Here is a 23,199-nt window from a genome sequence, read left to right as displayed (position 1 = left end):
ATCGTTTAATAAGACCAACATTAACTATCATATGCATGCTAACATTACCAGAATATATAAAAAACCTAGATTCACTTTGCCTGGGAAGCTAAAAAATACATTAGCTAAGAATAGCTATTAACTGTATTAAATCTTTTGTTTTTATAGTGACCGAGTTAACGTTATTTTACGCATAAATCATTCTGACCAATTGAAATTGTCACTGCGTTTCTGCAGATTTTTACACTCAATTTTAACTCCACTGATAGAGCAACTTTACTCTCCAAAGTGTTAAAAATACTCTATCTGGGTTCAAATAACTTTACTCTGAAATATAAACATTATATTTACTGTGTGGTCATAATGTTATGCCTGATCAGTGTATATACATAATACTTGAAATATGACTGAAAACTATTTTTACAGTAAGAAACCCATTTTCTTAATCATTTCCTCAAAGACTTGAATGCATTAAATCGACTAATCTCACCAGATGAGAAAAGAGAAAGAATGAAATATACATAAATAAAACATTCCAGCATCAAATACCCAGCATTCCCTGCTTTTGCCTGCTGACCGGAAAAGGAAAGCAGAGGGATTATTTACTAAATCTCAACAACACAGGGATACAGGGGCATGCATTTGTAGTAGATATAATATTATTTTCTGTTTTATTATTATAATTATTATTATATCAGTAATATTTGTCCATATTTATTGCAGTCATTCAATTCAGATTGCATTTATCTTTAAGGCTTGTTGATAAGTGACAGCTTATGGGAGAAATTGATTGCTGAGGGCCAGATGGAAGCTGCACCACAACAGATGGGCTCTGAATTTCATCTGATCTGCTGATTCAAAAAAAAGGAGGACACTCAGAGGAGGAGGAGGGAGAAAAAAGAGGAAAAACCTCCGAGCAGAAAACCAGGTCAGGTACGGCGTCATGGTGGACAACCGCTCGGCCACGGCGCTGGTGATCGCGTGCGTGCTGAGCACCCTGGCCACGGTCTACCTGTCTGTGGCGGTGGGCACGCGCCACTGGTATCAGTACGCGAGCCCGCGGGTGCGGCACGAGCACAACGCGAGCGAGCTGCGCGCGCTGCACCAGGAGCTCAGCGACGCCGAGTTCGACGAGAAGACCGCGAGCGACGCGATGTTCCGCCTCAACGGCACCCTCGGCTTGTGGTGGAGGTGCGTGCGCGTGCCCGCCGACCGCAACCGCTGGTACCGCGAGCCAGGTGAGGACTTCGTCATCATCATCTTCATCATCATCAGCATCATCATCATCAGCTGCAGCAATTCGTATTCCTACAGTGCTCGTTAATGCAATTACTATCAAATGTATAATAATGATTCATATAAATATTTTAATATAATTCTATTCAATTTATATTATATGATACAGTAATACCGTAATTCGTTCCTGAACTGACAAATACGGAACAAGTATTTTTTTATGCAGTCTGGAAACTGTACTGTATAATGAATACAGAAAATGCATAAAGAAGTCCTAAGATTCCATGCATTATAATGTTTTTTTCTTCTTTCTTGAGACAACGTTTCTCCAGGACACTGGTGCTACATAAAACAACATAGAGCTACACCACACAACATAGAAGTAGATACACAACACAGAGCTAAAGACTAAAGTAAGTTGTCCTGGTCACATAAAGTGCATCGTGTGCAACCTATTGCAAACAGACAACATAGGACAGTGTAGGACAGATACACAAAACACAAAATAGTGCCACCGCTAAACCTATTGTATAATGTGTTATACAGTACAATGTGCAAGAGAAAATACAGAATGTAAACATAACCGTTTGTGCAGTCAAGTAGATGCGCAACACAGCATGTTTATTTTATTATAACTATGTTAACTGTTATCTTATAAAACGGGTTGTGCTGAAGACATGGATGTGTGTGAATTGAGATGAGTAATGAGTGTGTGTTTGAGTTCAGGTTGCAGCAGCTCAGTAACACACAGTTAAGTGAGTGTGTGTGTGAGTTGCAGTTCAATTGTGTGTTGAGAAGCCTGATGGCTTGAGGAAAAAACGGCTTGTTGCACAGTCTGGATGTGAGGGTCCGAATGCTTGGGAACCTCTTCCCTGATGGTTGGAGAGTAAAGATTGTGTGTGAGGGGTGTGTGTGGTCGTCCACAATGCTGTTGGCTTTCGGGATGCAGCGTGTGGTGTAAATGTCCGTGATAAAGGGGAGAGAGATGATCGCCAATGATCTTCATGGCTGTCCCCACTATCCTCTGTAGGGTCTTGCGATCCGAGACGGTGCAGTTCCCAAACCAGGCAGTGAAGCAGCTGCTCTCTATAGTCCCTCTTTAGAATGTAGGCAGGATAGGGGGAGGGAGATGGGCTTTCCTTAGTCTTCTCAGGAAGTAGAGATGCTACTGGACTTTCTTGGTGATGGAGCTGGTGTTGAGTGAACAGGTGAAGTTCTCTGCCAGATGAACACCAAGAAATTTGGTGCTCTTGACGATCTTCACGGAGGATCCATCGATGATCAGCGATCTCTCTTTATGCTGACTCGTCGTTCTTGCTGATGAGCATAGTCGCGTCATTTGGAAACTTGATGATGTGGTTCAAGCTGTGCATTTCTACACAGTCGTGATTCAGCAGAGTGAACAGCAGTGGACTGAGCATACAGCCCTGAGGGGCCCCAGTCAGAGGACCCCACCATCCACCTTTTCACTTTTCCACTTTTTCAGGTTTCCACTCTGCCTCAATTCATTTTAAATGAGCTTTTGCTTATAGAAAAGTTGGTGTTGGATTTATGATGATCTTAGATGATGAGGTATTTTATAAGTTGCTCAGTAACTCCTGGTTCCACAGCGATAACTGACTGTATAAGTCTGTAGAAAGGACATTAATCATAATTACACACTGGGTGCTTTTAGTTAGTTCGTTTATTTTTTAAGATTTATAATCAAACCCTTGATGTCACCCAAATGAGGATGGGTTCCCCTTTTGAGTCTGGTTCCTCTTAAGGTTTCTTCCTCATAACATCTAAGGAAGATTTTCCTTGCCACAGTCGCCATGGCTGCTCATCTGGGATAAATACACATCATTCGCTTTAAATCTTAAGTTCTTCAAACCTGCTTTGAGACAACGTCCATTGTGAAAAATGCTATAGAAATAAACTTGAACTTGCCCAGAGAGGATAGCAGAGTTTATGAATCATGTTCATGCCATCTTCTTTTCATGATAGAGATTTAAACTGCTTTTGTGGATGACATGGCAAACCGGTGTTAATGAGCCCATGCAGTGATTTTCTTCAGAGAATCATGACTGTTTTAAATACACTGCGGTCTGAGGGCCTGAAGATCATGGGCATCCAATATTGATTTACGTCCTTGTCCCTTGTGCACAGAGATTTCTCCTGATTCCTTGAAACGTTTGATGATATTATGTACCGTAAATGATAAGATATTTAACAGTTTTGTTATTCTGAAATTGTTCCACAATTTGTAGACACAGTCTTTCACAGATTGGTGAAGCTCTGCCCATCTTTACTCTGCCTCTGTAAGATACACTATTTATACCCAATCATCTTAGACTAGACTTTTATTACCCTGTCCCAACTTTTCTTTTAGACATGCTGCACCTATTCAATTCAAAATGACCGTATTTTTTTTTTTAAATACCGTATATTCCGGACTATAAGACGCTACTCTTTTCCGACGTTTTGAACCCCCCGGCTTAAACAACAAAGCAAGAAATTTATGAATTTTTCCTGGGTTATTAGACCAATGAAATTTTCCGAACGGAAACAAAAAAACGCCTGTGTTCTGAGCTGCACGGCTTTGGGAGAAAAAACTTCCATCGGGTGATTTTTAAACGCACGACAATGCCAAAAGATAAACTCCAGAGAGAAATAGTTGTGAAAGTAAGGAGGAAGACAGTAAACAATGACTTTTTTGGTAGGCTACTGTTTAGATACAAGCCGCTGTAGCGCGTTGAGTCAGGGTGAAGGGAGAGCCCGCTAACTCCAGTTGCAACAGAAATTATATAAGCACAGACAGGTTTCCAAAACTCGTGCTTTTTTATTTGTCTTGGCAACAGCGTTACGGGTTAGTCAAAGAAACTTAGAAATGAGCATCAGAAAATAATAAGGAAATATTCCTTGGTCTTGCACACATGCAGTAATACCGGAAAATACAGTGGCATGCTATTCCCAAAATACCACTATGCTCCTAAAGGAAGCGCAACATATTTCGCCCATTATACCGTGTGTAACGTGTCTTTCGTTAAAGCCTGTGTAAAGTACATTAGTGTAGACTTAGTAGTGCGGCTTATTTATGTTAAAAATAAAAATATTTGTAAAATTCAGGGCTTATATAAGGGTGCGCTTTATAGTCCGGAAATTACGGTAGAACTTCCTCAGTGTAAACACTGATATGTTTCTATGTTCTATTGTGAATAAAATATGGCCTTATTAGATTTGCAAATCATTGCATTCTGTTTTTATTTACAATGTGTTTCAATGTTTTTGGAACTGCTGTTGTAAATCTCTTTTTGTGTGTGCTTAGATCCTGAGATGGACACAGAGTGTGTGAGCTTCACCTTGTCTCAGCAGTTCACACCCAAATACATAGAACCAGGCAATCACAACAGCGGAGAGGACATAATACGCACCTGTGAGTGAGATAAATGACAAAGACACACACACACACGCAAATGTGGACACAAACAATTCCCACTGTTACATTTAATTTTATAACATTCACTACACACTTACGGTAAAGTGTTTAGATTGGACTGACTGGTTTTGTAGTAAATGGAGCTTTTTTTGTAATTATAAAGAATATTTAACAATATTGTGAAAATTCATGTTACATTGAACATATAATAAATGTCCTTGTCTATTTCTAGATCTGTGGAGGTGTCAGTTTCTCCTGCCTCTGCTATCTCTGGGTTTGGTGTTAGTAGGAGGGTTGGTGGGATTCTGTGCTTGTTTGTGTCGTAGTTTCAGTCCTACACTGGGCATCGGACTCCTCCACCTTCTTGCAGGTCAGGAAGTTTTGCTTCTTAGAGTGCAACCAACATTGATCCATCCAAACACTGCCATTTTGTTTAACAAAATATACCAGTCTAGATCAAACATCAACATTTCATCATTAGACATAAAATTCATCATCAAAGCCATCAAACACAAACATTATCCATTAAATACCATTATCCATCAAACACACATCAGGTTTCAACAAGGTCTTTATTTCCTGATTTCACTCATACTGCATCTCACTCTTTCTATTAGGTGTGTGTTCTTTAGGCTGTGTGTGTTGTTTCCTGGCGGGTATGGACCTGCTACACCGTGTCTCCGTTATCCCAGACCTTGTGGACGGCTCTCTCGGTTGGTCCCTCTATCTCGCTCTCATCTCCTCTCCATTGTACATGATGGCCGCCGCTCTACTGGTGTGGGCCGCTCGCTGTCACAGCAAGAACTACTACCGTTTCACTGCCTACCGAGTGGCCTAGTGCATTACAAACTATTACAGCCAAGTCAGTGTCCTCAATCACGTGAAACTGCACTAAACACACATACACTTCTTGCATAGTAAACAGTATGTAAAAATATTAATCCAAGAACATACTATTGTAGCAATTACTTTTTGGCCAACATTCACTATATGGACAAAATAATTGGGACACCTGACTTTCCCAGCCATTTGTGGTTCTCTCCCAAACTGTTATCACAAAGCGAAAGGCACACAATTGTATAGCGTGTCTGTGGATGCAGTAGCAGGAAATCCAAACCTGTTCTAGCATGACAATACCCCTGTGTACAAAGCAAACTCCATAAAGATATGCTTTGCATTGGTTGGAGTGAAAGATCTCCTGCTATAGATTATATATTAGATATATATTATATTATATTATATATAGCTATATTATGAAGAGGAAACTGGGACTAAATGTGGAATGCGATGCTCAAAAAGCACATACCATACTTATGACTGGGTGTCTGCAAACATTTGGCAGTATAGTGTATTACTATTCCACAATACTACCGTAGTGCAACTATGGGAAAGAGATTACACCGTCATATAACCATAATATCAATGCTGTGAGATTACTTTACTAAATATGAAAAATAATTTTATACAACCTGCTAAATAGTATAGAACAAAACCCCCACCCCGTTACAAAGGAAGTAAATAACACGGCATATTAGTATAAAATAATAGCACTATACTAAGTCGTATCTCAAAATACTACACTTTACTATTGCACTTGATTGTATAATAAAATAGCACACTACCAACATATTGTGCGAAATAGTGTGACGTATGCATCACACGAACACAATAAAAATGTAATATGCAATCATACTACCATACTAAATTAGTATTGGAAATAAAATCCTACCAAACAACCATGCCAAATATAATAGAGTTTAAAAAAATTGCTGCAATAAATACTGTAGTATGGTACTTTAATACTTAAACACCCATCTCTTCTCAATACTATGGGAAAAAACATTAAATAACCATTTGATTTATTAAAAACATCTTATTACATGAAAATAAATAAAGTATACTACCATACAGTACAGTTAGACAAAACATTGAACATCCTTTTGCTAGAATAAAAAAAAAAAAAACTACCCTATTACTATTTGTACTTATTTTACGCCCCAAATCTCATACAAGTGCACTAAACACAAATGTACATTTCTTGCATAACGAACAGTTTATAAAGATAAGATTGGACCAACATACTATTATAGCAATTGATATGTGAAATAATGTGGGAATTAAACAACCTTTTTCTAGAATAAAAAAAAACAAAAAACAAGATGACGTTTTAATGTCACGTTAAAAAAAGAAACAAATCTAAGATTATGGAATTAAAGTCATAGCAATCTGAGAATAAATTTAAAATTGAATTTAATAAAGTTGTAGCAGTAGGAGAATAAAGTCTAAATATTTTAAGAATCAAGTCGTAGCAAAACGAGATTAATGTGGTAATATTTTGAGAAAAATCACAGAATTGAGAAAGAAACTTGAACCATGAATTGAATGTGGAATTTTGATTAGAATTTAGCGATCTTTTGCCTCATCAGCACAGGGTTTTATTTAGTAAACTGACACTGCAGCGGTGATGTCGGAAATATTATTCAGAAGAAAAAAATCAGACATTGAGGAATTTACCTTTTCTGTGAAGTCTGAAATGCCGACCAGTGGTTGACTCCAGGGATATCTATAGTTACATCTGCGTGCTATGCAAATATATTGTTTCTCAAGAGACTATGAGGATGATTATCAAAGAGATCAACCCTAAAGGAGTTGAACACCGGTGCGTTCGATGCTATATTATCATAATGCTAGGACTTCAAATTGTACTCAAAATGTTACGCCTTTATTAATGTATTGCTACGACTTTATTCTTTATACTTTTTTTTTTATGTGGCAAAACGTCATTGTAATTACTACCCTACCCTATTTCTACCCTAAAAAATTACTACTGTTGTACTATAACTACACATACTACTTTGACACTGTATGGTGTACTAAAACACCCCAATACTATATAGTGTCTAAAAATAATACATGAAAATCTGTCATCCAAAGTAGTATGCCGAAGAAAATACTACTGCACTGAATAGTATGGTATATTTGTACACTACTATACTACTGTACTAAACAGTAGGGGGAAAGTACATCATACTGTCATATTAATAATAGAATAAATAAAAGACTGCATCAGCATACTACTGTATTAAATAGCATGTTAAAATAGTACACCGCTATACTACCTAACTAAAGTATATAGCACACTAAACACAAGCACACTTTACTGACCTTGTGTACTATTTGGGCATACTATTAACTGCAGTGGCATGCAGATTGGGACTTTGGCTAAGCTTTGCTCCAAAGTAGATTTCCGGAGAATTTTGTGAGATTTACAGTGAATTAATGCACCCTGATAATCTGAAATCAGCAGCTGGAGATGAGATGGCTATAATGCGAGTGAGCCGAAAGTGCTGGGTGGACATTCACAGGGCTGTTAGATTCTTCATCATCATCTTGACAGTTAAATGCAGAAGCCATTTGCTGCAGCGAGGTGCCAACAATTATGGTTTAATCATAGCATTTACTGCCTCTATGGCAATGCAGGAGTGAGCAGTAAACCAGCAAACCAGCAGACCAAGCTTGAATAAAATCTGATTTATTAAAGGAAAAGCAAAGAGAAGGTTAGTTTTTCTTCTGAAATATGAAGTCGATACAGAATACTGTCTCCAAGATTGTGGTATATTTGCTTTAAAGAAATGAAGGAGCTGCTTATTATTAATGTGTGTCACACCAGATTTTTTTTATTCTGCTTCGTATACATTTGAAAAAAGTTTTTTTTTCTCTCTCTCAAAAAAGGCACTTTAATGTTTCACGCTTATCGCGCATGACTGTGTGCTGATGTGACATTTTTAATGCGAATAATGCTGTGTGTAAGTGATAGTCTGTGTGAATGTTGGGAATTCACTGGAGTGTTTCTCGCGTAAAACTGTGAAGTGTTTAATGGCACAGTGTAATAAAGACACACAGAGAGCTATTTTTCTGAGTCAAGGGGGTTCATTTTGCCACCATGTTTTATATATATATATATATATATATATGTGTGTGTGTGTGTGTGTGTGTGTGTGTGTGTGTGTGTGTGTGTGTGTGTGTGTGTGTGTGTGTGTATAACCAGTGTAAGAAATATAAATTAAATCGAAATTTAAATAAAAATAATAGAATAAAAAATAAACAAAGTGATCACAATGATTGTAGCTAACATTAGCTAGCGAATCATTTGAATATATCTGGTGGCATAATGGTGAGAAAAAGACCCAGTTCTGGTTCCTGCCTCCGAACTGTAGTGGTGGGGAAAAAAAAGCCTGGCATGGTGTTTATATAGTAAAGAAAATCAGGTATGGGTTCAAGCACACCATCCTTTTATTTTGAATAACTTGATCAGAAATTCATTTTGTGTTGTTATTTTTTAGGTTATAAAAAGTGTGTTCATGTTCATAGTGTTCATTAGACCAGGCTATACATAAGCATTAACATTTTTAATGAATATTGATTCAATTATTATTTCTGTTGCTCTACTTATTTATCCTGTTTTTTATTTTGGATGTGTAATTTAATATAAACACTTTATTATTATATAATACCCAGTGTTAACAGTAAATCTGAATTCCTTATAATAAACATGTTACAATTCCACATTGTGAATGTAGGGCATTAATATGAAATGACTGTCTCTTTGTAAGCTTTTCCCAATTTCTATAGTTATTGTATTTTGATGTTATTTAACCTGCATTTGTATGAAAAGTTCTGAATGAATGATTCGGAACCTTTAACCTCAATAAAATTAATTATTTTTAATTACTTTTTGTTTATTACGAACAAAACAACATCTGGTAATACAAGTTAGGAGCCGAGGGTTAATGTTCTTCCTCGGTCTTGTGATTTGAAGTGTTTGCTGAAGTGTTAAGTAGCTTTATTGAATTCCATTTGTGGGTATTTTATGTTAAAACAAAACAATTAGAAATTTTTTCCACAGAAATACAACGACCAGGCATAATATTATGACATTATTTCTTTATGACTGATTATCTCTTCATCATGACACCTGTTAGTTGGTGGATTTATTAGGCATCAAATTAACATTTTGTCCCCCAAGTTGATGTTAGAAGCAGGAAAAATGGGCAAGCGTAAGAATTTGAGTTTGACAAGGGCCAAATTGTGACGTCTAGATCAGATCTAGCTCTGGCTGCTAACACAATACATTTCTGCTAAAGTGAAACCCCAAAGCTAGCAAAATGTACAAACAACAACACAGTGGATTCACGATTATTATTATATTTAGAAAATATCAGTTTTTCTGCCGGTCATATCATTTTAATTTGTTGTATTTATAACACCCTCATTGATGCATGTGTGGAGCGAAGGCTGGTCCGTGTGGTCTGATCCAATAGACGAGCTCCTGTAGCTCAAATTGCTGAAGAAGTTAAGGTGTTGATGCTCGACGGGTCAGAAGTGTTTTAGCAGTAAAAAAAAGGGGCCAACACAATATTAAGCAGGTGGTCATAATGTAATGCCTGATCGATGGCCATAAAGTTATGCCTGGCCGGTGTATGTATACACAACAACTATTTGTCATTTTCTAAGAACAGATTCCTGTATACGGAGGTCAATATCACCATGAATCATGTAAGTTCTGAAAGAATTCTGAAACACATTTTTATTTCATGGACACTTTAAGGTTCACCAAATGAAGGTATAGACAAAAGCTGGTTCCCATCTAGTCAGGTCCTTTATCGAAAATTCAGGCATTTAAACACTGGGATTTCCATAATTGACAAGTGCGCACTTCACGTTCTTCTGCATTGCACGGCCGGAATCTCCACCTTCCTTCTCCTAGCTAGAGACAGAGCGACACCCGTCTCGTAGAACGCACACTCGTTGATGAAGAATGGATAGAGTGCCTCTTTCCCTTTGTACCTCAGAGTTTCTCCAGAAAAAGAGAGAAAGACGGGGTCACCTGGGTGGAGGAGACAGAAATCTCTATCCTGAGAAAAGGAGACAGGAGAAAGTTATTACAGCTTCTTAGCAACCATGAATATACGCACAACCTTTGCTGGAAAACAAACCTGTAGTTCTGGGTGTACAGCAGCTGTGATGGTGTGTGTAAGAGGATCTTGAGGGTATTTTATGTTCTCCACCATCGTGTAAACATCCACCGAGCCACTCTCAAACTGGGCCCCTGAAAATGAAAGCAAAAAAAGTGGAATCACAAGGCAACTGGCTTTTTAATATAAGATGCTTCTCCACTAATTTGAACTCGAAACATCTTCAGTACTATAACACAAAGATTCATTCATACTAGATGCTCTTCTACCTTCAAAGCATGCTGGGTACTGTAGCCTCCATGGTACCTGAGTTGAAAAGACGAACCCATTCATGTGTGAGATGAACAGCTTCTTGCATGGCAGTAAAAACGTTGGCTCTGATCACGCCATGTGGCTGAGGACCCACCTCCATCGCTGGACAGGGTGAAAAACTCTTATTTAGATAGAAATGTAGTTTTTAGTAAGACTTTTTAGTCAGCATGACATTTAAAGAGCTACTTTAACTTCGGTTTTGCGCACAGGGCAAAAAAATCATGTCGAGGCTATTCAAATTAATCGCTTCAGTGAAAATCAGGATGAAATGGCGTATATCTGAGGGCGTTTTGAAAGAGTCCATAAATTAAGAGATGTGTGTAATTCGCAGGAGTGCTTGAGTCAGCACAGCTCAGTCAAACAGAGGGGGGAGATGTTGTTGGGGTGTGGTGGGGGGTACTGGCAAAGGAGTCATTCATCCAAAAAATGCATAAGGCGCTTAGAATAAATGTATTAATTTGGCAGATGTTTTTTATTCAAGCATATAACTAAGTAGTTCAACTGAGGAGATTTAAAGGCTCAACAGTGAGACCGTGCCAGTCCTGTGAGAGAGCTAAGCTGACAGAGACGTAAACATGGTGATGCTATTCGTTTAACTTATAAAAGTGTAAATATTTCATCATCCATTTTTTGGCCAGACAGGCCAGTTTAAGTTTTTTCAGAATCATCTGCTCTCCCAAGATTTTCACCCGTACAGAGCAAACAGAAAAAAAGTCAAGCAAGCAACAATGGTAAACTGTGACAGTGTTTTAGAGGAGAATGTCCTGACAGGTTTCTGCTGACAGGAAGGCATTAACTAAATATCCACTTTTTACAACCTTGCTGAGCAGAAAAGCATTTCAGAACAATAACATGTAAAACCTTGACTTGAAGGGGGTTACTCATGTTAGCTAAGGACACATACGAGGTGTACTTTAGTAGGGAGTTTAACTCAGAAGGTTGCGAGTTTAAGCCCCAGCATTGCAAAGCTGCCACTCTTGAGCCCAGAGGCCCTTAACCCCCTGTGCTCCAGGGGTGCTATATCCCTGTGCTTCCCCACAGCTGTGTGACCCCAGCTTAATAAACACTACTTGGGATATATGCTGAAAAAAAATTTACTGTGCTGTAAAAGTATAAAGCACCTTTCTTTCTTGATTCTGAAAAGTTTTTCTCCCTGTCACAGTATGCAGTGTGAGAAGAGTTACTTTTGTCAGCTACATTCGGCTGGGCCATTCTTTTCTAAACTCTATTTTTTGTCTAAATATGATTCTTGTTTCTAAACCTTTGTAAAAACGATCAGCTCTGCTGATTGTAAGTGTATGTGAAAGCAACTGCTCATAGACTCACCAAAGCCATGTTTCCCAACAGAGTGCAATGTGTAAGCCTCACTCTTGGGAACATCGTAGTGGACGTAGCGCACTGGAATGGTGGCCAGCTCCCTCTGAAAACACGTACACACCTACATCCTTAACAGTTTCTGAAAAGTCTTTTTTTTTCATATGATTTGAGTCCTTAAGCCTAAACCACACATTTCAATCCTACTGAAGGGCTAAATCCAATGCCCTCACCTTAAACTCTGAACAATTTTTTAAAAATCCAAAGTTATTATCTTAAGCCCAGATGCCATCAACTAAAATGTAAAGTTCTAGCTGCAATCTGTATATGAAGTATCATTAATTCAGCTAATGAACTAGCTCCAAACCCCATGTACAAACGGGGTGATTCTTGCCTGCAGGTGTTTACAGATGTGCAGGCAGATCCAGTCGTTGTCGGAGTGAGCGATGACGCAGAGACCTACGTTTGCAGTGCTGCTGTGGAGATCACAGAGCAGATCCACTGCTGCGGAGTCGCCTTTAGGCCCGAGCAGAGCGTTCAGCTCCTGAGCACGAACAACCTCATACGGGGTGATATCAGAGACGGGGGCACTGAGACAGGGGGCATATTAATTTTATTAAAAAATGTAGGAACGTAAGATATTTGCAGGCTCAGGGAAGAAGATGAGGAAGGAGGAAAAGAGGAAGCGTGAGGAGAGAAAGATGGGTATTAAAAAGGAGGACGGGAATTTAAAAGGAAAAAAAGAGGAAAAAGAGAGAAAACAGATGAAGAAAATGGACAGGAAAAGAAAGATAGAGACAAAGTGAAAGACAAAGAAGAACAATTACCAAGCAGGAAGGACAGAGTACTGTTATTCCTAATATTAGTTCTGTCTGTGGTGTGTGTTTGTGTGTGTCTGTATGTGTGTGTGTGTGTGTGTGTGTGTGTGTGTGTGTGTGTGTGTGTGTGTGTGTGTTTGGATGGCTGACCTCAGTGTAGTGTGTGTGAAGCAGCGGTTGAGATCCATCTCTGTGTAACGTACACACCGCTGCACAGCACGCGGGTTTGCCATTACTGTTACCATAGTAACCGGATCCACCATGCTGCCCTTCCGCTTCCTCCTCATGCTCTGGCGCAGCAGGTAAACCCCCGCCAGCTCGTTGCCATGGGTACCACCACACAGGGCCATGCGGTACAGGGCCGGGATGGTCACTATTTCTGGCTGCATCACATGATAACATTAAGTCCTCAACATATACTGTAACTACTTATTAAAGAATTTAACCTCAGATCATTTATCTATTTACTAAGAACAAATCACATTGAAGGTAAACCAATATTTAGCTCTTTTTGAATTGTTATGATAATGATGATGATGATTATTTGTTTTTAATTGGAAAGGAACTGACTGCAACTTTAAAAGATTAAATCAAGACGTGTAAAAAAGAAACATTCAGTTTCCTGTTTATCACCAAAAACATGCCTTAAATTTAATTTTGCATTGGAGCTTTGAGCATATCTTTTTCAAATTTTTTGGTTGTTATAATAATAATAATATAAAATACATTTTCTGGTGCATTGCTATGGATGGCATGTTAATTATTTATATTGTTATATATTTTTTATATACTATTTGTGTTTTCTTTTCTTTTGTTTATTCAGTTTACGTTTCTGCTAGGTGCAATTATTATTATTATTATTATTATTGTTATGAGTATTGTTATTATAATAATAATAATTATTATTATTATTATAATAATAATAATTATTATTATTATTGTAGCCTGATTTAAATGCGCTTTGTTGTCTTTGCACCGTCAGCAGTTTGAAATGCTATATAAATTAATTCTAGATATTTTTTAAATGTTGTATTTCCTTTATATATTTGCGCGCCTGCTGTATTAAAAAAAACACAAATAATAATCATAATGAAAAGCAAAATGGCATACCCTGCAAGTCCAATGCATAGCTTTGTAACTTTATTTAATTTTTTTAATATTATTTTGCTTTTGTTTTATTTAAAAGTTATGTCAACTCTAATGTAAGATGTTTCCAAGCAAAAACTGCCATAAGCCGTCCTTGTTTGCCAGATGATTATCTGAGCCGAGATGCACATCCACGTGGTGATAAGTTTTCAGTCACACTTCAATGAATAACTCTTACCTTACTTCGGAGATGGGAGCGGTGTTCTCTGTCCATCACTCAGTCTCACACACAATCCTAATAGTTCTAGTTCAAGACACCAACCTTCAGCAAGCTGTAACTAAGCGTAGATAATCTGATCCTGGTCCTGATCCTGGTCTAGAATTGCCATGATTAACAAGACTATGTTCTAGCCATCCTGAGTAACTGGGAGAAGTTTTTCAGCTGTCCAGTTTCTTTTGGCTGCTGCATTGCTCTCTGACCATTCTCGCCTCTGTATTACAGTTTAACTGACTCAGCAGTCACAGTCACACACACACACACACACACACACACACACACACACACACACACACACTCACTCACACACAGTCACACACATTCATGCTGCTTCTCTGAATTTATAGTGAGTTTGGGTGTGTGCTCTGCACTGCACCGTTCACCCCTCTTCTCTCTCTCTCTCTCTGAGAAAGAGACCACTGCAGATTTATGCAGCAGGCCAATCTGCTGCCCTGCACATTTGAGTGTGTTTTCCTGCTCTAACACACTCATTATAACCTCATAAAGAATGGCTTCCTGTGCTGATAAGTTGAATCAGGTGTGATAGAGCAGAAGAAACTCCAGGCTTCTAAGATGAAGGAATAAATGAGTCAGTTTAGAAACTGATGCATTGGTAGAGTATAAATTCGAGGCACACATCGATAAATATCAGAATAGTAATAATAATGATTAGGATCACAAACAATTGAAAGATCATTTTATATAAATAAATGGCAAATTAATTTGTATAGTTTACAACTGAAATAAATGCTCTTTAATATTCACTTGCATTTTAAAATACATACTTCAGTAAACCGCAATCTTATAATGATTTCACTACCAAGATTTGTAGATTTCAACCAGAAGGAGCTCTTTGCCTGGATCTCTTCCCGTTAACAACACAGCAAAGGCACTTCGATTTAATACCTCAAGGTATTCAAATGACATGTGCTCAATAATCTGGCCAAAGTCCATCATTCAACTCTAATGGGATGTGACAGAACATTCGGCTTCATCATCCTCATATGAAACACAAGATGTTCAGCAAAGTAATAAATAAAATGACACTCTGCATCAGCATGTCGACACAAATAGAAGAGACAAATATTACAGATATGTGCATCATATTAATGATAAAGAAACGGTATCATTTATACTACTTTCTCAGCTTTAACATAAGAGAAAAACTGGAAAAAGAGGATCACATGGGTTACAGGGTGACAACATGTCAACCTGAACTTGGCAAGCAAACAAACACACTGAAATTACTGACTAAGTCAAAAAATGACCCTGGAAATTACAGAAGTTATAAATAGATCTCATAACACCATGAACTTAATGTTATAGTAAGATCATATGGTTTATTTAGTTTATTTATCATTATGGTTGATTTGATATATATATATATATATATATATATATATATATATATATATATATATATATATATATATACAGTACATATATTATATATACAGTACAGACCAAAAGTTTGGACACACCTGCTCATTCAAAGAGTTTTCTTTATTTTTATGACTATGAAAATTGTAGATTCACACTGAAGGCATCAAAACTATGAATTAACACGTGGAATTATATACATAACAAAAAGTGAACTGAAAATATGTCATATTGTAGGTTCTTCAAAGTAGGCATCAAGAGAATGCCAAGAGTGTGCAAAGCAGTAATCTAAGCAAAGGTGGCTACTTTGAAGAACCTGCAATATGACATATTTTCAGTTGTTTCACACTTTTTGTTATGTATATAATTCCACATGTGTTAATTCATAGTTTTGATGCCTTCAGTGTGACTCTACAATTTTCATAGTCATGAAAATAAAGAAAACTCTTTGAATGAGCAGGTGTCCAAACTTTGGTCTGTACCATATATATATATATATATATATATATATATATATATATATATATATATATATATATATATATATATATATATTGTGCTCTAAAGTAGGGACATACATGAAGGTAATAATAGTTTCATTGCACTTTTTACCCTGGATTTATCAATTCAAACACGCTTTTCTTTTCAGTAAAGTTTTATTTTTATTTTTACCTGACAATTTTTGTGTCAAATTATTGTGAAAAGTGTAAAAATTAAAGTTTTTTTTTTTATATATTGTCTTAACACTGAAATATTAGTTAGTAATGATTTTACATTTTCATTTGCGGCATTTAGCAGACGCCCTTGTCCAGAGCGACGTACAAAAGTGCTTTAAGTCTCTAGCAATTAATAAATCTACACTGTTACGCAAGATTACAAACTTAATCTAAATATAAAACATGATACTGATGACTTTAAATAAGCCTGAACAATTTTCTACTATTTGCTGTTATGGGCTGTGTAGATAAATATAGAGGGTGCATCTTAATAAATTAAAATATCATTAAAAAGTTTATTTCTTTTAGTAATTCAATACAAAAAGTGAAACTTGTATTATGTAGATTCATCACACACAGACTGATATATTTCAAGTGTGTAACCCAAAATTCGGTATCTCAGAAAATTTTAATGTATTGTGAAAAAGTTCAATATTAAAGACTCGTGGTGTCACACTCTAATCAGCTCATTAAATCCAAACACCTGCACAGGTTTCCTGAGCCTTTAAATTGTGTCTCAATCTGGTTCAGGCTTCACATTCATGGGGAAAGACTGCTGACTTAACAGTTGTGCAGAAGATGATCATTGGCACACTGCACATGGAGGGTAAGACACAAACGGTCAATGCTAAAGAAGCTGCCGTTCACAGAGTGCTGTATCCAAACACATTAATGGAAAGTTGAATGGAGGGAATTAATGTGGTAGAAAAAAGGTGAAATGAAGCCCATTCAAGAATTTGGGTGAGATTCACTAAAAGTAACTGCAGCTAGAGTCAGTGGTTCAAGAGCCACCAGCACAGACGTATCTATGGGTTACAACTGACTCATTCCTTGTCAAGCCACTCCTGCACCAGAGACAATGTCAGAGGTGTCTTACCTGGGCAAAGGACAAACAGGACTGGACTGTTGCGCAGTGGGCCAACGCCAGCTTTATGGAGATGCTGATTTTAATTTCCAGCAGGATTTGGCACCTGCCCACACTGCCAAAAGCACCAAAAGTTGGTTAAATAACCATGGTGTTGGTGTGCTTGACTGGCCAGCAAACTTACCAGTTCTGACCTGAATTTTCAAGAGGAAAATGAGAAACAAGAGACCAAAAAAATGCAAATTAGCTGAAGGCCATTGACACAGATACCTGGGCTTCCATACCACCTCAGCAGTGCCACAGACTCCATGATCACCTCCATGAAACGCCAAATTGAGGCAGTAATTAAAGCAAAAGTAGCCACTACCAAGTATTGAGTACATTTACTGTAAATGAACTTTCCAGAAGGCCAACAATTCACTAAAAATGTTTTTTTTTTTTCCTATTGGTCTAATTTTTTTGAGTGAATTGGTTTGTTTTTGTTAAATGTGAGCCAAAATCATCAAAATGAAAGGTAATAAACACTTTAAATATATCAGTCTGTGTGTGATGAATCTATATGATATACGAGTTTAACTTTTTGTATTGAATTATTAAAATAAATCAACTTTTTAATGATATAATTTATTGACATGCACCTGTATAAGAGGCATGTGCTACTCAAATTCTGTCCAGTAGATGGCAGTAAAATGCGTTTTAGATATCAGACATTTTAAATCGATTCCTGCAGCCGGCTTTAACAAGGACGTGTAATCGAGCCCGGCGTCAGTGATTCAAAAATGGCGGACCCCAAACAAGCTAATCAGAAAAGGTTTGGATTTCATATATATATCTCTGCTTTTACTTTTCTGTCATTTGGACGCTAGAATAATTTTAGAAAATATCGACATGTTGTCACTTTCCCAAAATACACAGCGTTTTATTTTGTTTCATTGGATTAAATTAGACATGTTGAACGGCACCACACCCGAATAGCTTTAGGAAGCTTCAGTGCTAGCAGGAGTAGCATCCTCCGTTTACACTCTACTTCAGTTTTTGTTATATTTGACACATTGTTAATTGTATTTATTTCTGGTTTATGCTTTCTGAATTGTTTTAATTTATTCATTTATTTTTCTTTCCTGTAGTAGATTATTCGCCTAGTTAACGGAACATTGCGTAGACCTCTTCTGTAGAGAAGTTTGTGTTGATGGGAATGATGGGAATTATGATCTGTTGAAAGACATCTTTCTGTTCTTTACGCAAAATGATAATAATCATAATAATAAACGAGCCCTAATATTCCTCCTCTTTAACCTCAATATTCTTCTTCTTGGCTTAATCATTGTTCTTGTTCTTTTTCTTGTTGCTTCTACTTTGTTGTAGTGAACTGGCATATCTGTCTGTCTGTCTGTCTGTCTGTCTGATTACAGTAAGGAGTAAAATAATGTGTATATTTGTGTATGTACTGTATCAAAACTTTCTTTTCTTTCACAGTGTTAAAATAGCTGCTGGGGCAGTGGTGTGTGTGGAGAGTGAAATAAGAGGCGATGTCACCATTGGTAAGTGTTCTGTTCATCTCTGAGCTTGCAACAGCTTAACGTCTCATCCCACTCATTTTTAGTCAGTCGCTCCCCTGTGGGCTTGGGAATATGAGTCACACAGACACCTAGATATGTATGAAAGATGGGCAAAGTTTATAAACAGAGAGAACGTGTATATATAGACCTCAGTGACGACTACGAGACCATTAAGTTACATATCAGTACATGACTAACTAAAACATTGTTGAAGGCTGTACCGTTCTTGTACTCGTACATATGTAAGTATCTATTAGAAAGATACGACAGTCGCAGCATGGTAATGTGAAGGAGAGATAATAAGATGTCACACAAACTAGTAGGGTAAATTGCTTTTAGTTGAAAAACTGGAATATTACTTAACTATAAGCTTTTTTTTTTTCTATCAGCAGTATCTTATTTAAAGAGAGAGCAAATGCAGGTTGCAACTTGCAGTAAAATGAAAGTAAAATAGAAAAATAATAATTAAAAAGAAGAAAAATCTTTAATACATGGCTACGTGGCTATCGTTAGCGCTATTGTTGTTTAGCGTTTTATGTCCAGCTTCCAGAATTTCTCTGTTCAGGAGAAATTCCTGACAATTCCACATATTGAGAAATTAAATTGGTTACTTAGTTACTCACTTTTTATAAAATACAGTAATTCCACGCTTTAACCCCCCTAGGTTTATTGCGGAATTGCATTTTCCACATAACAAATTAGTTTGGCTGATTTTTGTTTTATTTAACCAAGCATGCATTTTATTTAAAATGATTTAAAAAAAGTAAACTGTTCAATTGTTGATTACAAATATTATCCCTCATAAACTGCATTAATAAAAAATGAAAAGCATTTTGTATGTTTTGCGTTTCTTCCCCAAACCGTATCGAAATTGTACCGAACCGCCATTTAAAAAACCGAGCTACGTACCGAATCGTGAATTTTGTGTCACGTTGTAATATTCAATAATTGTTTCGTTTTTTTTTGTTTTGTTTGGTTTTCTGACTTGTGTTGCTGACATTGTCAAAGAAGTCATGGAGTTTTGCTAGTACAGATTTTAGTGTTAAAAAAAAAATTTAATTAAATGTTACTGGTTTGACTAAAAGCCACTTTTTTTATAGTAGTAGCACACAAAATCTATTTGAAGAGAAGAGATTCTTCCATGGAAATAAATGTATATCGAAAGCGAAGAAAGCTGTGTGGTCATGTGTATTGTCCCATGTTTTAGCAGGTTCCTTACCAGAACATTTTAGCTGCAGTCTTGTATGTCCTTTATTTGATTAAAATTAGAGCCAAGTACCCTTATGTTGGATTTGGTGATTGTCACCTCGTGGTCTAGATTGCAGAATTGTATTACAGAGCTATTGCTGTTTTGCAGGGCCGAGGACGGTGATCCACCCGAAAGCCCGGATTATTGCAGACGCTGGTCCCATCATTATAGGAGAAGGCAACTTGATAGAAGAGCAAGCACTCATCATTAACGGGTATAGATTTAATTTATAATCTATTAACTTCTGTTTAAAGATTATATGTCTATGATAAAGGAGGATGAGAACTTCTAAGTAAGAACTTGTTACTCTGTATTTTTTTTTCTTTTAATTTATTTATTTTTTAAATCTATGTCGCCTTACAGTTTATAAGGTAAATTTAGGCCGAACTTTACTTTTGGGAAAGTAATAATCGTCTTTAATGATAATTTTAGAATAGCAGACCAAATATATTTTTGTTGGTGTTTTTCATTCTTGCGTTTTTCTTTTTACTCTACTGAAATATATGGCAGTGTTTAAAAGCCATAATAAATTGTCGAATTTTTCTATTTTTTTTTTTTCTTTTGTTGTGTTGGTTGGTTGGTCGGCTCAGTTATCCTGAGAACATCATGCCTGACACAGAGGGATATGAGCCGAAGACCATGACGATAGGCACCAACAACGTTTTTGAAGTCGGCTGTGGTATGCTGGATTGATTGATTGTTAGTTAAGCATGAAAAACAAAATGTATCAATAAGGTGAGTTGTAAAAAGTCTATGGGTGTCCCTGAATAAGGATTTACAAATCAGGCACTTGCCTGTAGTCGACTGATAGTTAAATCGTGTGTGTGTGTGTGTGTGTTTGTGTGTGTTTGTGGGGACGGGGGTAGACTGGACAATGACACCAGGTGGTCGTAAAACGATTCGATGTAACGTTTTAAAGCCACGATGTACAGAGCATCACAGGGAGATATAGAAGAAAATGCATAAAACCATATTGGATCAGTAAATCTAAAAATGCACAAATAAATAAGTGCAGAAAGGCCACACTGCATACAGGATTTGCATTCCGCATGTCCGCAAATAAAAAAAAAATCGGCCGCAACAACAGCGCACGGAAAAACAATCGCAAAAACATTTATAGGATTAAATTAGAACAGAATATACCTTTTACAGAATCTCCCAGATATTATTATATTTAAATCCCTGCCACCTGTGTTGATCATGGAAAGGGAAACTTAAATCTGATTTATTCACACATTAAAAATATAAAATTAAAGCTTCACATTTTTTATTTGCAGTTTTATCATAATAGGCTGTGTGAATTGTGACATTGAGCACCCCCATACAACCAAAATGGCACGATCGTAGTTTCATAAGACCTCTGCAAAAGATTCACCTATGAGATTGGTAGACAAATCAGGCTTCTCCTATTGAAACATGGGAGGGGTCACCCCTAAAAAAATGTATTGTTGATTCAGCATTTTAACTTTTGTCTCCAGTCTCCCAGGCGATGAAAATTGGAGACAACAACGTCATTGAGTCCAAAGGTAATTCCGCTTCTTCTGTTCATTTGTTTCCGACACTCTGTTTACACTTAGTTATGTGTGTTTGTAGATTTAAAATGTAGTGTAGTGAGTTTGGTGTTGAGCCAGTTCTCTGCACCAGAACAGTTTCTTTGTGCTGCCACAGAAGTACATATTCTAAAATATATCCCTGAAAAGACTTTAAAGTTTTGATGTAATTACACCTGATCTTAGGCACAGGGCAGGTTCACACACCTGCTTAAACCTTACTTTGTCTTCGGACCTCTCTGTCCGTCTAGCCGATGTGGGGCGTAACGTGATTTTGACGAGCGGCTGCATCATAGGTGCGTGCTGTCGGCTTAACACGTCTGAGGAGATTCCAGAGAACACAGTCATCTACAGCTCCAGCTGCATGAGGAGAGTACAGACTGAGAGACCACAGGTAACAAACCTCATGAGGAATCTCAAAGCTTTACAGCCGAGACACTTACATTTTTATTTTTGTTTTTTTAAGTAATATCCAGTGAATTTTCACAGTAAAAAGTCTTTTTTTTTGTGTTTACACACACCCCTTGGCTTCACTTTATGGGTTTTTATTGCACTTGTATTTTTCTCTTCTATCCCTCTATCGATCCTTAAATAGCCTCAGACTCTGCAACTGGACTTCCTAATGAAGATTTTACCCAACTATCACCATCTGAAGAAGACACAGAAGATTAACCCGACTCCTGCACGCACCTGAAATCATTCCGCATCACAGTTTTGCTCTTAGCGCTAACAAAAAAAAACAGTGCTCATCTCTTTTTTCTCTCTCTCTCTCTCTCTCTCTCTCTCTCTCTCTTGCTGTTTACCTTACATTACACCATAATGCTCACTACAGTCCAATAACTATCAATTATGTACCATCATATAAAAATGTAATTATTTATTGTCCGATATTAAAGGCTTTCTCCTTTAGGAGTTCTGACAAGACCTCTGTTTCTATTGTGTGTTTGTTTCACCAGGTGGCACCACCTTAAAGCTACATCTTATTGGTGGTTTATTTGCAACGCGGGATAACCAATAAGGCAGATTTTAACAATCTTATAACTCGTTTTAAATTAAGTAAACCTAAGCACCAGAATTGGCGCATTTGTATGTGTGTCCAAAAAAAGTTCTCTTTTCACAATTTATTATTAATTATTCAGCCTGCTAGGTTATCAGCTATTGTAATGATCTTTATAGAACATGAGGCAGTCTAGCTTTAGGTTTAAGGCCCTGTCCAGAATACTTGCTACGCCACTGCAGAATTAGGGATTGCCGTTTTCCGAACCGATGTAACATGGAATTTGCCAAGTTTTCTGATTTATTCATTTCATAGGAAATTATTTCTCAAACAAGTAATTAAATCCACTTTTCTAAAACTTTCACTCTAGATTTATTTCAATTTAATTAAGACCAAATACATAAAGCAGTGCATTTTTTGTTACAGGCCAACAGATGGCAGCACAAGGCTGCATTCACAGTCACAAGG

The 23,199-nt window shown here is 37.1% G+C and overlaps 3 protein-coding genes across 5 annotated transcripts; 2 read left to right on the top strand and 1 right to left on the bottom strand.

Annotated features, from left to right (window-relative positions):
• Positions 1 to 569: 569 nt before the first annotated feature.
• On the top strand, positions 570 to 9,361 carry cldnd1a (claudin domain containing 1a). Of its 3 annotated transcripts, XM_046843013.1 has the most exons (5): positions 607 to 626; positions 734 to 1,217; positions 4,523 to 4,630; positions 4,866 to 5,003; positions 5,251 to 9,361. In XM_046843013.1, the coding sequence occupies exons 2-5, from the start codon at positions 923 to 925 to the stop codon at positions 5,469 to 5,471; spliced, it is 762 nt and encodes a 253-aa protein (XP_046698969.1). In that variant the 5' UTR covers positions 607 to 626; positions 734 to 922; the 3' UTR covers positions 5,472 to 9,361. The 3 variants fall into 3 exon arrangements, with proteins under 3 accessions (XP_046698968.1, XP_046698969.1, XP_046698970.1); XM_046843012.1 differs by having other exon boundaries at positions 570 to 1,217; XM_046843014.1 differs by lacking the exons at positions 607 to 626; positions 734 to 1,217 and adding an exon at positions 1,228 to 1,628.
• A 714-nt stretch (positions 9,362 to 10,075) lies between these two features.
• On the bottom strand, positions 10,076 to 14,902 carry LOC124381703 (N-acyl-aromatic-L-amino acid amidohydrolase (carboxylate-forming) B-like). The gene is made up of 7 exons (XM_046843543.1): positions 14,377 to 14,902; positions 13,203 to 13,435; positions 12,629 to 12,824; positions 12,247 to 12,340; positions 10,915 to 11,022; positions 10,630 to 10,742; positions 10,076 to 10,548 (listed from the first exon to the last, which is right to left on the bottom strand). The coding sequence occupies exons 1-7, from the start codon at positions 14,410 to 14,412 to the stop codon at positions 10,351 to 10,353; spliced, it is 978 nt and encodes a 325-aa protein (XP_046699499.1). The 5' UTR covers positions 14,413 to 14,902; the 3' UTR covers positions 10,076 to 10,350.
• Positions 14,903 to 18,091: 3,189 nt separating this feature from the next.
• Positions 18,092 to 22,658, top strand: dctn6 (dynactin subunit 6). The gene is made up of 7 exons (XM_046843544.1): positions 18,092 to 18,187; positions 18,853 to 18,917; positions 20,293 to 20,398; positions 20,775 to 20,863; positions 21,663 to 21,710; positions 21,986 to 22,128; positions 22,330 to 22,658. The coding sequence occupies exons 1-7, from the start codon at positions 18,156 to 18,158 to the stop codon at positions 22,426 to 22,428; spliced, it is 582 nt and encodes a 193-aa protein (XP_046699500.1). The 5' UTR covers positions 18,092 to 18,155; the 3' UTR covers positions 22,429 to 22,658.
• The last annotated feature ends 541 nt before the right edge of the window (positions 22,659 to 23,199 follow it).

The sequence above is a fragment of the Silurus meridionalis genome, chromosome 28 (genome assembly GCF_014805685.1).
Source record: "Silurus meridionalis isolate SWU-2019-XX chromosome 28, ASM1480568v1, whole genome shotgun sequence".
NCBI lineage: Eukaryota > Metazoa > Chordata > Actinopteri > Siluriformes > Siluridae > Silurus > Silurus meridionalis.
Note: the sequence above shows the minus strand (reverse complement) of the source record. Positions and strands in the feature narration are given on the sequence as shown.

What these genes read in the sequence shown, in the direction of transcription:
- cldnd1a (XM_046843012.1), top strand. Translation starts at nt 923, where the DNA reads ATGGTGGACAACCGCTCGGCCACGGCGCTGGTGATCGCGTGCGTGCTG. An exon ending in CCGCTGGTACCGCGAGCCAG is followed by an intron (nt 1,218 to 4,522) that starts GTGAGGACTTCG and finishes GTGTGTGCTTAG; the next exon opens with ATCCTGAGATGGACACAGAG. An exon ending in AGAGGACATAATACGCACCT is followed by an intron (nt 4,631 to 4,865) that starts GTGAGTGAGATA and finishes GTCTATTTCTAG; the next exon opens with ATCTGTGGAGGTGTCAGTTT.
- LOC124381703 (XM_046843543.1), bottom strand. Translation starts at nt 14,412, where the DNA reads ATGGACAGAGAACACCGCTCCCATCTCCGAAGTAAG. An exon ending in GCTCCCATCTCCGAAGTAAG is followed by an intron (nt 13,436 to 14,376) that starts GTAAGAGTTATT and finishes CATGTGATGCAG; the next exon opens with CCAGAAATAGTGACCATCCC. An exon ending in ACATCTGTAAACACCTGCAG is followed by an intron (nt 12,341 to 12,628) that starts GCAAGAATCACC and finishes ACGTGTTTTCAG; the next exon opens with AGGGAGCTGGCCACCATTCC.
- dctn6 (XM_046843544.1), top strand. Translation starts at nt 18,156, where the DNA reads ATGGCGGACCCCAAACAAGCTAATCAGAAAAG. An exon ending in AAGAGGCGATGTCACCATTG is followed by an intron (nt 18,918 to 20,292) that starts GTAAGTGTTCTG and finishes GCTGTTTTGCAG; the next exon opens with GGCCGAGGACGGTGATCCAC. An exon ending in TACAGACTGAGAGACCACAG is followed by an intron (nt 22,129 to 22,329) that starts GTAACAAACCTC and finishes ATCCTTAAATAG; the next exon opens with CCTCAGACTCTGCAACTGGA.